This window comes from Eptatretus burgeri, chromosome 9 (assembly GCF_056783735.1).
Source record: "Eptatretus burgeri isolate ZD-2024b chromosome 9, Ebu_testis_v1, whole genome shotgun sequence".
NCBI lineage: Eukaryota > Metazoa > Chordata > Myxini > Myxiniformes > Myxinidae > Eptatretus > Eptatretus burgeri.
In genome coordinates this window covers 60,915,522-60,930,214 of record NC_140969.1, presented here as the reverse complement: position 1 = coordinate 60,930,214, position 14,693 = coordinate 60,915,522, and the positions used below count along the sequence as shown (strand labels likewise).

General features: G+C 43.6%; 1 protein-coding gene across 7 annotated transcripts in view; it reads right to left on the bottom strand.

Moving 5' to 3' along the window:
• Positions 1-14,693, bottom strand: part of LOC147020189 (HMG box-containing protein 1-like) — a 111,506-nt gene that overhangs the window by 68,869 nt on the left and 27,944 nt on the right. For all 7 annotated transcript variants that reach the window (XR_015061690.1, XR_015061691.1, XM_085895308.1 and 4 more), the window contains 4 exons: positions 14,118-14,385; positions 11,587-11,707; positions 6,850-6,967; positions 1,265-1,377 (listed from right to left, as the gene is read on the bottom strand). Coding sequence is in view for 5 of the 7 variants with exons in the window: in XM_085895308.1 (XP_085751434.1) it covers positions 1,265-1,377; positions 6,850-6,967; positions 11,587-11,707; positions 14,118-14,385 (620 nt within the window). In the remaining 2 variants the exon portion in view is untranslated. The remainder of the gene's footprint in view (positions 1-1,264; positions 1,378-6,849; positions 6,968-11,586; positions 11,708-14,117; positions 14,386-14,693) is intronic.

The following is a 14,693-nucleotide window of genomic DNA, read 5'->3' as shown; positions in this document are numbered from 1 at the left end:
GGATTAAAAAAAAAAATTGTGAGTCGGGATAGGGGATGACATGAGATTATGGTGTACCACCTGTGTAGAGAACTGGAGGAAAGAGAGCAAGGAGATGGTCAGGGTCGAATGGCTGAAAGAACAGAGAGAGTTAGACCTGAGAAAAGGTGGCAAAAGAAGGAACGGCCACCAAATAATCTGAAATGTGAACGCAGCTGGCCTTGTGTTTCGGCCTATTTGTGGGGCATTCAATAATGCTGAGCTAAAAATTCCATTGAATGTCGGAGAGACAGATATGATGCGGAAGCGTCAGCTAATATGAGAGAACGGTAATCCTTCGAGCTTTGAACCGAGGCCGTGCTGGCTGTGAGTAGTGATGCATCTTCAAGGAATTACTGGGAAAAACTGAGAATTCGTAGTTTGCAGCTGGCATTGGAGGCAAGCGTTGCTATGTGGATGGCCCAGGAGAGGTCATGGCTGAAAGTAATCCATGCCTAGAAGTTTAAAAGACTGAATGTCTTCCCATGGCTGGCCATGTAACTGGATTGATGGATTACTTTGACAATCTTTCTGCAGTGACAAGTGTGAGAGTGTGAGATTGTGTTTTGCCAAGATTCAGACTTGTTCTGTTTGTCAGAACAGCATCTAACCAATTGCAAATCGGCAGAGTGACGCGGCTGCTGTCTTGTTTGTTCATTTGATCGCAAACTCCATGACAATGTAAAGCCATCTGCCAAAAGAAAAGGAGAGTTTTTACAGAGCATCGGAGAGGTCGTTAATGTATATGAAGAACAAGACTGGGCCCCAAGCCAATGCCTTGGGCCACTCCAGCCCCACTGGGAAATGAAAATGCTTTTCTCCTTTTAGCACTTTCATGTGAGCAAATACACTTATTATTTTATAAGTGATGTGATTTCCCTTTGCACAATGGTGCTTAAAAGTTGCATTGGTCTTATTAATCGTTTTTGGTTTCTTAGTGCCTTGAGAACCATGAAAGAAGTTGCACATGAATCACACAAGACAAGGAAATTAGGACACTATTTTTCACGCAAATGTTTTTGTACAGGTAGAGCAGAACGATAGGGGGTTAATGGAAGTCATTGGGACAACACCAAAAGGGATGCGCCGAAACAAAAGACGGACGAGAACAGGGTATTAGTGGGTAAAGGAAAGTTCGTAATAGAAATGGGAGAGTCCATGAGGTGCCAGTACGTAATAAGTGAAGACAATTATTCCAATGATGATGATTAAAAAAAGGAAGTCACATAAAATGTACAATGAGTACCTGTTTGAGCTGGGCACAAGCTCTCCTGTGTTCATTTGCTTCCTCAGTCAACCTTCCCACATCCTCCACACTCCACCACGCACTGCTTGACTCATGTAAAGCCAATAAAGAGCCTGTAACCCAAAGAGCGACAAAAAAACGAGTTGTGCAGGCCGGAGGCACTAGCCTCGATCATAGACATGCACTAGTTAGCTCTTCATTTAATACCTGTTTTTTTTGGTTTAAGAGAATTTTGAAACTATCCACATCATGACGTGATGGATTTTAGCAATTGGAGGATTTTTCAAAGACCAAATATTTGTGCAAACAAGGCACCGGTGCCAAGAAAATCCACAAATGTATGGTGGCTGTGTATGGAGATAGTGTCCTAATTATTCCACAATTGCCAAATAGCTTACAGAGTTAATGCATGGCTGCGAGTCCATTGAGGATTAACCTTAAATGCCATAATTCCATAAATAATTGACCAGATTGAGAAGTTGTTAATGTTGAATCGCAGAATTACGTTAGATATAATCCTGGCAAGTAATGGGATTTCTCATGGTTGCACTCTGACCAACATCCATGATTATTTTGGATATTTCTTCACCCATACGTCCTCTTTTCCTGTTCATTTATTCTGTTGCTTGTAGCACCACTGCAATTATCAGTACATTGCCATTTTGATTTCAAAATGAGCCTACATTGTGTATCCTAAAATGAAAATATTATATATATATATATATATATATATATATATATATATATATATATATATATATATATATATATATATATATATATATATTTTTTGTTACGGCTGTGGAAATTCACAGAGCACCATATGGGTCCTTTGATCAGTTATGTCGATAAGTCTGTGTTCAGATAGATTTCCCCACCGATGTTTAACGGGCAATTATTCGTGTGCTGGGCTGTGATCTTTGAGTTCGCCGTTTTTCTTTTGCCATCGTTATTTTGGACCAACCACTTCACAACAACCACCTCCACCACCAACATCGCTCTCATCAACCGCTTCACAACAACCACCTCCACCACCAACAACCACCTTCAGAACAACCACCGTAACCACCACCGCATTGCCACGACGGCACACGGTTGCAAGAAGCCGGGCATTCATCGTGGGAGAACGGACGACGGCCACACCCCCCCTCCCCCCCCCAACGACGGACCCTGCGAGTGGATTCTCAACACGTGAGGAAAAGACGCCTGGAGAAAGAAAAAGAATGGGAAAGGCCCCGATTCGGCTCGGAAAACGCCCTTCTTCTGGAAGTTTCGTGCACGTGCTGGAAGAGGGGGGGGCAAAAGGGAGGGGCGAGGCACTGTGGAAATAAAAGGGCGCACTGAACGCAAGTCAGAGTCATCGGCTGCTGGAGGTTGTGGAGGTGTGTGGAAAAAGGGTGTTGTGTCAGAGTTGTGGGCAGTGAGTGGATCAGCGGTAGGGGCCTGGAGAGAGCGGAGCGCAGCGGAGCCAAGGTGCGCGACCTGCCGTACCATGCCTTACTGTGGGTCGTTGGGGAGGGGACGTCGAGGGTCGCCCTAGCAAGTCACCACGAGGGTAAAGGTAGCCAGCCCGGTCTCTCGAAGCCTCTGCGGTCAACATGGCTCCGTGCCTATAAAGACCCCAACAGGTCCAATCTACCCCTCGTCTGTCCTGGGGGTTTTCTCTTTGTTGCGTTTGAATGAACGTTGTGGCACCATGTCCGTAAGTAGAACTGTTAAGTGTGTACATAATAGATAGATGGTAGTAGCTCTTTTGCATTACCTTTGTTGGTTGTATACTTGTGTGCGTGTTCGGCCTTGAATAATTGCATACCTGCATGAATGCATCACTGTTTACGTGTGCTTATTCAATAAATGTGCTTGTTTAAATGTTCACCCGTTCGTTGCGTCTATTCCCCAATTGAACTGCCATATTGCACTCGGGATATAGTTGGTTGTTAAATAACCGATAAAGTGATCGGGTCCAACGGGGCTGCGCGATAAATACCCCGCTCGGTTATCCCAAAACGAAGCGAGCTGCTGAAGCGGCTCATTTCCAAGCGGCCCCGTTGAGGTATAGTCTCTCGGTAGCTGCCCGCGCGATTAGTTAGGTATATCGACAATTCAGCGATTGACCCTGTAGTGTGCGGGTAGAATATTGACTAGGCTGTGGTGTGCTCAAAACACACCCATGGCTGGTTTTCGGCGTTGATCCGCAAAGCCGCGACTGGATTGTCCGTTCGGTGGGCGAGTCGGCCGCCATTGGCAAACGCGGTCGCTCGTACGCCGGAAATCCACAACAATATATATATATATATATATATATATATATATATATATATATATATATATATATATATATATATATATATATATATATATATATATATATATATATATATATATATATATATATATATATATAGTGCGGCAAGTGTATCTAAGTCCAGCCACGAATGACTCCTTTTATAGTGTTTATCCATGTTGTTTGTGTTCATGTAAGGGCATAATTACACCAGATATTTGCAATCACAACACGATCGGCAAGGACAAGCCTTCCCCGGCTTACTCTTGGCAACCGCCCGCGACTTACCCTTGGCCAAGAATCCAATGATGGCATATCTTGTTTGGTTTGCCATATGACCTTGACCTTAAACATTTAAGGATAGTGTAAATTACCAAAATGTGCCCCCATCTACAATCTATACATAAAACTCAACATCGTGAAAATCGGAGGAAAATTATTCAAGTTATGATCAAAAAAAGTGATTTTTGTTAATTAGGTCAGAATCTGAAAAAAGCTGTCTCAAATATCAGGTGCACAACTTGAGTGCAGGTACACTATATGATGCAAGAACATCTTGGAAAGCCAAGCAGTCTTTGAGATTCTGCAATGGCAAAATTGAGTGATGACAAAAAAAAGATGCCTATTTTTTTTCAGATGGCCATTTGACCTTGACCTTTAACTCAGAGGGGTAAAATGCAAATTAAGCGGAAATGCACCTTGCTCTAGATCTAGACCAACTAGAGAGGGTAATTTAGTTCTGATTGGACAAACTTCAGTAAAGTTATGATGAAAAATGTTAAAATGGCTGTCATTACGTCACGACCTTAAAAATTAGGTCAAGGTCAAAATTTTTTACGTAAACGCAGCATAGTTTCTCTTCCCATTATTGATGCAAAATTTCATTCCAAAAATCGGAGCCGGCTACGAGATACAGCTTGGAAATTTCGGAAATTTGGAGTGCAGGAAGAATATATTGTTATGGTTGTGGGGGTAGTTGGAAGAATTTAATAGGGAATATAGCATTGTGTAGAGTTGCTTGGTCCGTGGACGTGTAGGAAGCATCTCGTTGGAACTAAGTGAGGAACCTGCGAGGTTAAGTGTTACGTGTCACCACACGAGGAAGTGGGGTCGTGTTGATTAGCTCGGGTTTAAGAATAAGCTTCCTCAGTACTATGTAATCACCCCTCTGTGACCTTTACCTATGTCTTTATAACCAAAACCATGAGGAGGAACAAGCAGGTAAGCTGAGCGGGCAGAAGCCCCGCCTTCCTGGGTTTCATGCGAGCAGGCCACGCCCCGGAGATGGAGGATATATCGGAGCGATAAAAGAGGAAGGTTGGCTTGCACATTGTGGGAGGCTTCCGACTGTATAGGACGAGAGATTGGCAGAACGTACACACGAGGTCAGCGTGAGGGACGCACGAGGTCAGTGTGGGGAGCGGCAGAGTTGATTCGGAAGAGAATCCGAGGTGGGAGTTCACGGCTTGCGCATTTTTGGAGTGCCGTGATCAGAGCGGAGGCACGAGACGCATTGTTCTGAGAGGTGGGTGAGCACACGCCGAGGAGGATGAGATGGCCATTGTATTCGTGTTTAGGTGATTTGGTTCACATGGTGAAGCAAGACGTTGGCCTTTAGCTCTTGGTTGAGTTGGTGAGGACGATCGGAACCCACGAAGCCGTTATACTGGGGCTCTGAGCCTTGGTGTGGAGTGCCGCTCGCGGATTGCCTGGCGCACGTTTGTCCTGCTTCAAGAGAAGCACCATTTTGCACGTGTCTGCACATGCAAATTGAAGCGCCTCCATTCCAAGTTCCACAGGGACCAGCTCTGCGCCAAGCTAAGTACAAGAATAGTGGAAAGGAAGGGTTTTCTTTTTATTTTGTTTCCCCATTGTCTGTATTTGAGTCTGTGTGAGAGGTGCCTCGACTGTAGGATTTATTTATTTCATATTATTATCATTACCTTTTGAATTATTGTCCTTTGTAGATATTGTATAATTTTCATTAAATGTGTTCATTTTGAAGAAATTATATGAATCGTGCATTTGTGTATTTGTAGTGGGGTTCGAGGATAAACCCCCTGTGCATCCTTTTCATTCCCTGTACTCCTCTGCCCGTCCGCCATTACCCCATGCCCTTCCAGCACGTGTTAAAATCTCGGAGGATCAACGTGTCCACCTCCTATTGATAAAGACTGCTCGACCGTCCCAGGGGCTGGTGGTGTTAACCGCCCGGTACCACAATTTGGGTTAGGTGGTTTACCTGGGCTGGCCGGCCACCCCCGTGACTTGTATAGATATATATATATATAGAGAGACACACACACACACACACACACACACACACACACACACACACACACACACACACACACACACACACACACACACACACACACACACACACACACACACACACCTTTCTAAACAATGGTTTAGTCCTCCAATGGGTCTAAGAATCTCTGTGACAATTAAAAATTGGGGGCACTACTTGTCCAAAAACCCTACAAAATATTTGAGCAGTTTTCATGCCAACACAATATTACATTTATTATATTGCTATTGATATGAGAGACTTGGTGAAAATGATGCAGAAATTGGAAACTAGGTAAGTTACATGATGTCATTCAACATAGATGATGTCATTCCTCCATACTTTGCAAAATAAATTTCCCCAAGTTTTAATTCATCCCAACACCCAACTTCAAGACCCAATAAGTGCAAACACAGCAACTGAAGGAAGAGCCTGCATCATTTGATCATCCTCCTTCAACGAGTGACCATTTTTGTTGAAAAGGCAGGTTGATTGATATTGTTTCAACATAAGCCAACAGTTGCCCTTGATGGCATACAGTAAACATTGTGCAGTTTTATTGGGGGATAATCCCATTTGCTGGATATTTTTACACGAGTAATTAATCATCATAATGGTGGAATTGAGCGACTCAGCTGAAAGTCCATCTTGGTTCGCTCGTGAATAAAAGCCTGATGTTCATTTCCTCTTCGACATTTGACCAGTTTCTGTGATTGAAGATTTTGCTTGTTTGTTTCGTATGGCGATTTATTAAACTTTCAACACCCTTCATGGTCGGTCATTCAAATTTCAATATCCCCAACTTTGCAATGATGCCTTTTTCATTTTATGAAAGAGCAAACAAGTTGGTACAGGCAGGAAATTATTGAAATGTATTTTTGTTGCACGGTCTACGTCTAAATCTTGACCAACACCACACCAGAACCACCAAGGTTAAAAATAGAATGCTCTCAAGATTGCATGCATATACCCGCCCTGCAAGCAAAGCCTGATGTGTGAGAAACTCACCACTGAGAAAGCAGTGCCACACTGTGGGAGGCCAGGACTGCGACCAACTTGGTTTATCTTCTTCACAAGGTGAATGGTCCAGCAAACAAGCTTCAGACTCAACCTCCACGTCCAAATCCTGACAAGTGAGCAGTTCATTGTGTATTTTAAAATCCATTTTCATGAAATACTTTTTGCTTGTTACTCCAGTTCATAACTAAGGTAGATGTATACAAGTATTTTATCAAAACTACAAGTATTTTATCGACTTGTATAATCGTATCTTCTTTGCTACTGTGGTATCGAATGGTATTTTCATTATTATTATTATTATTATTTTTATTTAATCAGACATCCACATATAAATCTCATTCTAACCACTCACTGACTGACTGATATTAATGTTTGGTACCGTCCGGATGACGGAGAAAGAGAAAATTTTGCAAACCGACTGACATCAAAAAAAAATAAAAAATCACAGAATCACACCGGGGAACAAAAAAAATAATAAGGATTAAAAAAAAATAATCACACAACCGTTGGAAAGTGTCCGTATATGAAAATATCCAAAAATCAGTGCAGCATTGTGCTCACTGCAGGTAAGCGACCTGAGACAATGGGGAAGCATGGTTCGTTATTCCTTACAATGTGTAAGCATACCCCACTAGTAAATATTGTTACGGCTGTGGAAATTCACAGAACACCATAAAGGTTCCTAAGATCAGTTATCCCAGTAAGTGAGTGTTCAGATAGGTTTCCCCACCGTTGTTTAGAGGGGATTCTTCATGTTAATTGGGCTGTGACCCTTTGAGGTAGGTTTTTCTTTTTCTATTGTTATTTGGAAACGACAGATCACGCTACGACCCTTTTCGTTGAATCAAAAAGGGGATCCGAGCACGCGGAGTGAAGAACAACAAGGAAACCTGCGCTAGTGCGCGGGTTTTCGCGCCCTTTCTTCTCAGCGGCTAGCACGAGAAGGGGTGAGGCAGCTCGCTTCCAATTGGTGGATGCGCGGTGTGACGCGGTAGGAGTCGAGGAACGCCCCTTTGGGAGAAGCTACTGGAAGGAAGGTGGAGCCAAAAACGGGGTGGGGCGAAGGGCGGAGCCCCGTGTTATTTAAGGCGGACGGCACGCGAGGCTCGAGCGGTCTCCCTGTGGTCCAGGCTCTCGTTGCTTTCTCTGCTCGTGGTTCACTCGCCTCCCCGCTCTTCGTGGTTCATGACTCGCTTGTCTTTGGTGGTCCGGTGGAGCGACCTGTGCATCGGAGATGCGGAGACGTGGACTGAAGGCGCAGCTCTGCGGCTGTGTGGTGCGAACCTGCACGTCTGGGCAAGGAGCGCCGGAGAGAGCTTGCCGACCACGCGGGAGGCACGGAATCAGGCGCGGCCACGCTAACTGCCGCGGGGACGGGACGTCACGACTCGCCGACCACCGAGGGGGGGTGGGCAGGTAACCTGCATCGGTCTCGTGGGCCTATTCGGTCAGCCAAGGCTCACGGACATAAAGGTCCACGGACCCCCGTCTACCTCCATGTCTATGAGGGGGTCTTTTCCTTTGTTTTTGAGTGCATGCTGTGGAGCCGTGTCTATTAAGTTGACCTGTCTAAGTAACTGTGCCTGTACATTGATCCTTGCTCATATTCGGTTGTATTGCTTTCTATTTGCCTTGCTTGTACATACGTGCATGATTCCTTGCGTGTGTTGTACATGTAAAATAAATGTACTAGCTTGTTTGAATGTATCCCGTTCGTTGAGTCCTCTTTCCCCTATTGAAAATGCCATCTTGCATTGCGGAATAAATAGTGGGGTTTCAAACACCCGTTAAATAGAATCGGATCCGGCGAGGTCGGCGATAATACCCGCTCGGTTATCGCTGCAGAACGGAACGGACCGCTTAAACGGTTCGTGTCCCAAGCCGACCTGCGTCGAGGTACGGCTGCCCGGTCGGCTCCCCGCGCAGGTAATTAGGTATATCGAATTCGGCGAGTGACCCTATCTTGCGCGGGTAGACAATTGGCACGGCCGTGGTGGGGTTGAAGACCCACCCGTGACAGGGTTCCGGCGTTAGCACCGGAAGGTCATGACTGAATTGTCCGTCTGGTGGGCGACGCGGTTGCTATTAGTGGAAAGCGGCCGATCGCGTGCCGGCGGACGCGAATTCGTAACAATAAGTACATTTTTCTCTATTAATAAATGTCAGTGTGTGTGTGTGTGTGTGTGTGTGTGTGTGTGTGTGTGTGTGTGTGTGTGTGTGTCGTGTTGTTGGTTCACGAGTCAGTAAGTAACCACAATATTCGTTATTCCTTACAATGTGTAAGCATACCCCACGAGTAAATATGTACCATTTTCTATAATAATAAATGTCAATGTGTGTGTGTGTGTGTGTGTGTGCGTGTGCGTGTGCGTGTGCGTGTGCGTGTCGTGTTATTGGTTCACGAGTCAGTAAGTGACCACAATATTCGTTATTCCTTACAATGTGTAAGCATACCCCACGAGTAAATATGTACCATTTTCTATAATAATAAATGTCAATGTGTGTGTGTGTGTGTGTGCGCGCACGCGTGTCGTGTTGTTGGTTCACGAGTCAGTAAGTGACCACAATATTCGTTATTCCTTACAATGTGTAAGCATACCCCACGAGTAAATATGTACCATTTTCTATAATAATAAATGTCAGTGTGTGTGTGTGTGTGTGTGTGTGTGTGTGTGTGTGTGTGTGTGTGTGTGTGTGTGTGTGTGTGTGTGTGTCTGCGTGCGTCGTGTTATTGGTTCACGAGTCAGTAAGTGACCACAATATTCGTTATTCCTTACAATGTGTAAGCATACCCCACGAGTAAATATGTACCATTTTCTATAATAATAAATGTCAATGTGTGCGTGTGCGTGTGCGTGTGTGTGTGTGTGCGTGTGCGTGTGCGTGTGCGTGTGTCGTGTTATTGGTTTACGAGTCAGTAAGTGACCACAATATTCGTTATTTCTTACAATGTGTAAGCATACCCCACGAGTAAATATGTACCATTTTCTATAATAATAAATGTCAATGTGTGTGTGTGTGTGTGTGTGCGTGTGCGTGTGTGTGTGCGTGTGTCGTGTTATTGGTTCACGAGTCAGTAAGTGACCACAATATTCGTTATTTCTTACAATGTGTAAGCATACCCCACGAGTAAATATGTACCATTTTCTATAATAATAAATGTCAATGTGTGTGTGTGTGTGTGCGTGTGTGTGCGTGTGTGTGTGTCGTGTTATTGGTTCACAAGTCAGTAAGTGACCACAATATTCGTTATTCCTTACAATGTGTAAGCATAACCCACTAGTAAATATGTACCATTTTCTATAATAATAAATGTCAGTGTGTGTGTGTGTGTGTGTGTGTGTGTGTGTGTGTGTGTGTGTGTGTGTGTGTGTGTGTGTGTGTGTGTGTGTGTGTGTGTGTGTGTGTGTGTGTGTGTGTGTGTGTGTGTGTGTGTGTGTGTGTGTGTGTGTGTTGTTATATTACACTATTTTCACACGCAGTTAGTGTCCTTTTGAGGGATTGCCAATATTCCAAGAATGATGTAGATACGGTTTCACATCATCATTTCTTGTGACCATCCCTCATCCCGACCTTGTTTAGATAATTTGTGGAGGAACATCCCTACACCCTTTTGCATAAAAAAATATGTTTTTCTTACTTGTTTCTTTAATTGTATTTGGAAATTGAACATTTTCATTATATGTCGGTCTGTCTCGTTTGTTTATAAAGCAGCAAAGCTCGGTTCGAATCGGATCGGCTCGGCTCGGCACTGTGAGTGCGACAAGTCATGAACACTTTAAGCTATCTTCGTCAAACTTTACTAGAGCATTCCGAAGGACAAAAGTGAGGCTGCCAACGCTTTTTGACTACATATACTGTATGTCAAAGGTCAAGATGACAGTGACGTCCTATGCATGATTTTTGTCATTCCTGTCAGGTTTCTGCCTGAAGCCTTGTCTATCTGTCTGTCCACACATTGCTAAGCTAATGTAGGGCACAAACACCACCTGGTGGGAGCCAGTACTTCACATTATCTTTGTTTCAACCAAGTACCTCCAGATGAAGTCTGCAATTAGAATGCGAGTATGTGTATAAAGTACGTACTATTAAGAATATGAATACATCTATAAAGTGTGTACGTGTATGTATTAATAACGTGAGTGCATCTATAAAGTATGTACTCTAAGAACGTGCATAAGTCTAGAAAATATAGAACTTGATGACGTCTATAAATTACAGTACATCCGGTTGCAACATGAATATCTCCAAGAATGAATGTCAGTGTGTCAGTCAGGGCATGAATGCGTCTCCTCCATAACTCCCAAACCATGAAACCTAACAGCCTGAAACTTTGAATGCAAACTAAGAAAACTCCAAGGAAGTGCAAGAATGAAAATTGAGTGTTCAAGTTAATTAAAACACCCCTTTTGAAGATAATTAACAGCCTTATTTAATTATATCCTTTATCAGGCGCATCCTCGGCCACCTTGCTCTCAATGGAGTCTTAAGGCACGTCCTAGGTTACCTCACTGGGGTGTAAAATTCTGGATTAGGATCAGGACCCTGGTCCAAATCCAACAACCAGAACAATATAAACAAATGCATTGTTTAAAAATAATCATTAAAAAATAATTTTGGCAACAAAAGATGTGGAAGAAAGAAGAAAAAAAAAAAAAGAAGAGATTTCTAAATATTATTCACCACATTGATGTGAAATAAAAAACCAAGTCATTCAAGTAATACCTTAATGAAAGGGAGCAAAGGGGGTGAACAATCGGGTTGAGGCAGTGGACCTGGAGGAGGCCTTGCATATGAATGCAGGTTCTGACTCGTCACTGTAAGGTGTGTCGGGTATGTCAGCCATCTAGGACAAAACAGTACGTGCCATATTGAAATGAAAGGTGGTTCATATTTCAGATTCATTGCTCTACCATTTGAGAAAGATCACCAGAAAGAGAAATAGGACATGGCAGGTTATATTTCCAAATACCTCTATTGTAAAAAGTATACAAATTCCACAAAGGATGGTGCGACATTGTGAGTGAAAGGTTCGAATGAGACGAGGATAATGCATTATTAAATATCCAAAACGTTTGGTTTCAAACGCTAATGATCAGCATGATGCCCATGAACATTATTGCATTTGATTGTACAAATTTATTGTCGGATTAGGATCAAGAATGTAATTTTTGGCTACAATTTGGGACCATCCATTTTTACATTTGAGTGTGATGGAGGGGGGGGGTCAGGGGTTGCACCAGTGTGGGAATGGTGCACATTCAAGAGAGGTGTGGATTTATGGCAATTCTAGCAATTTGCTAATTTACGGTAATTCTCCAACTGGAAAATCCTCTTTATCTCTTTGCTGATGACTCCACGCTCTGCCGTACCATCTGTCATCCCTCAGACCAGCAAGCAGGGGCCTCATCATTCTCTACAGATCTGGATGAAATCCAAGCTGGTCCAGCAAGTGGAACATGTCTTTCAATCCAGACAAATCTCATTCTCAATATGTCTCTGAAAGGACCGTTTGGACCCCCCCCCGCCCCATCTACTTTCTCAACAATCCTCTGGAAGAAGTCCTTTCGTTCAAGCTTCTGGGTCTCACTATTTGCCATGATCTTTCCTGGGAAAGCCATATTTCCAACCTGGCCTCCAAAGCCAGTCGCGGACTGGGAATCCTCCGTCGTGCAAAGTCCTTCCTCGGCCCACCTTCGCTCTTGAAAACATACAAACCTTTTGTCCGCAGCCTGATGGAGCACTGCTCTCCCCTCTAGGTTGGTGCTCCTGCCTCCCACCTTTCTCGGCTTCACGCTGTGGAAACCAAGGCATTTAGGATCATTGGCATCTCCTGCGATGAGGATGAGTCTTTGGGCCTCTCACTCTCTCACCACAGGTCGGTCGATGGTCTTTCTGCCTTCTACCGTCTCCTCTCCGGTCTCGCCCCACCTGCTCTGTCTGCCATTTGTCCCCACTATATTTCCGCAGGGCGCTCAAAGTCCGCCAACAACCCCCTTCTGGTAAAACTACCAAAATCACGAATCACTGCTCACCTTCACTCTTTCATTCCTCTTTTTTCCCGCCTTTGGAATGAACTCTCTCACTCTGTTCAATCCCTTTCTTCCCTCCAGGCCTTCAAAACAGCTGTTCACCACCACCTCTTATCTTCCCCCAACCAAATCCTCGATCTTTTCAACCCCTGTTAATCCACCCCAAACCCACCACCTTCAAATTCCCTGCTTTCCTTCCCGAAAGTCCCTGTAATGTTCATCTTGTATTCCCCGTGTTCCCCGCCCCATCCCTCTCCCTTCCACAAATCTCCTAATATGTCTGTTCCCCACTGTTTTGTCCTTCCCACTCCCGCCCCTCTTCTCTCATGCCCCACTTGCTGTGCATTGTGTGCTAACTCTCATATGAGCCTTGACAAGATAGACAAAAAAAAATAAAAAATAAAAACATAAAAAGAATAAATTGCACGAGTATGAAGCACCATTGGTGATAAAAATATCAACCATATAATTTTCGTATTCCCCCATCCAGAAATATTTTTGTTTCTTTCACTTGAGTATTGATTCTGCAATTAAGAAGCTATCATGTTTGTTTGTCTTTAACACTCGGCTTTTACCATAATCTATCAGTTTATTTATATACCATATACACTCCCACTACTCCCTCCCATTCTTACAAGGAATTTGATGGATCCAACTTAACATAAACATCTCTTTATTAATTAAACATCACATTTGATGCATCAGAAATGGCTGAAAGTTTTTTTTGCATCTTCCTTCCTTGAACCCCCATCACTACAAAGCACCTCCATCAATTAATACACGGATCGCAAATTGTCAGCTCCACGTAAGGCAGAAGGTTCAAGAGTGATGCCTGGATAGATATTGTGACATTTTCTGATATGTTGATCGAGGCACACGATTTGAATTTTGAGTGTCGAACCGAACAGGTATCAAATCCCCTCAGCCCAAACCACCATACACGTTGATCTTGTCCTCCAACCAAACAAAACAGGATTATTCCTGCGGCTTACAGACTTTGCTATCACATCATTTGTTTAACACAGGATACCCACAAGTTAAACAAGCTCTAGACATCTCTTAACGAAAAAAACAAAAAGTTCTGCAATTTCACAATTTCCAATATCTAACAGCATTTTGTGATTTCCTGTATCGAACAAAGAAATAGAGGGCGGATTTCCTCGAATAATTCATTCATGAAGTTAACATAACATTTCAAACAAGCTGCACCTTCATTAAGCTTACTTGCAACTCTCCATGTTCTGAAGGAGAGGGCTCTGGGGTCCAGTCGCAATATTTGCAAACTCAGCTAAGCAGTTGTTGACACTCAATGACTCGATCTCGCCTGCTGTTGGCCATTGAAGTTTGTGCGAGTCATTCTTGTCCGCCGGATCCCATGACCGTTCTGCGGCTACATTTAGAGGGTTTTCATAGTGCGAGATGTACGAGTCCAAATGGAAACTAGTGGAGGGTAGACGATGATCCCTCGCCTCTTGTAGTTCAGGAAGATCATCTAAGGGTAACAAGAGAGGACAAAGAATTAACTTGAGAAGTGAACAAGAAACACCTGCTGCATAGGTACATGGTACCTGCATGGAGTTACCTCCTCCACTGAAGTTGGATGGAGTTTATATTTTCACCCTTGTCTGTCTGTCTGTGAGCAGAATATCTCAAAAAATTGTGGACGGATTCAGACAAAACTCTGTGGACAAGTTGGGTGTGTGACAAGGCCGGAATGATTTGATTTTGGTCAAGATCTGGATAACATCATTTTAAGGTGATTCTTCACCATTTAGTGGGGCAACTTAGCATAACAATTGT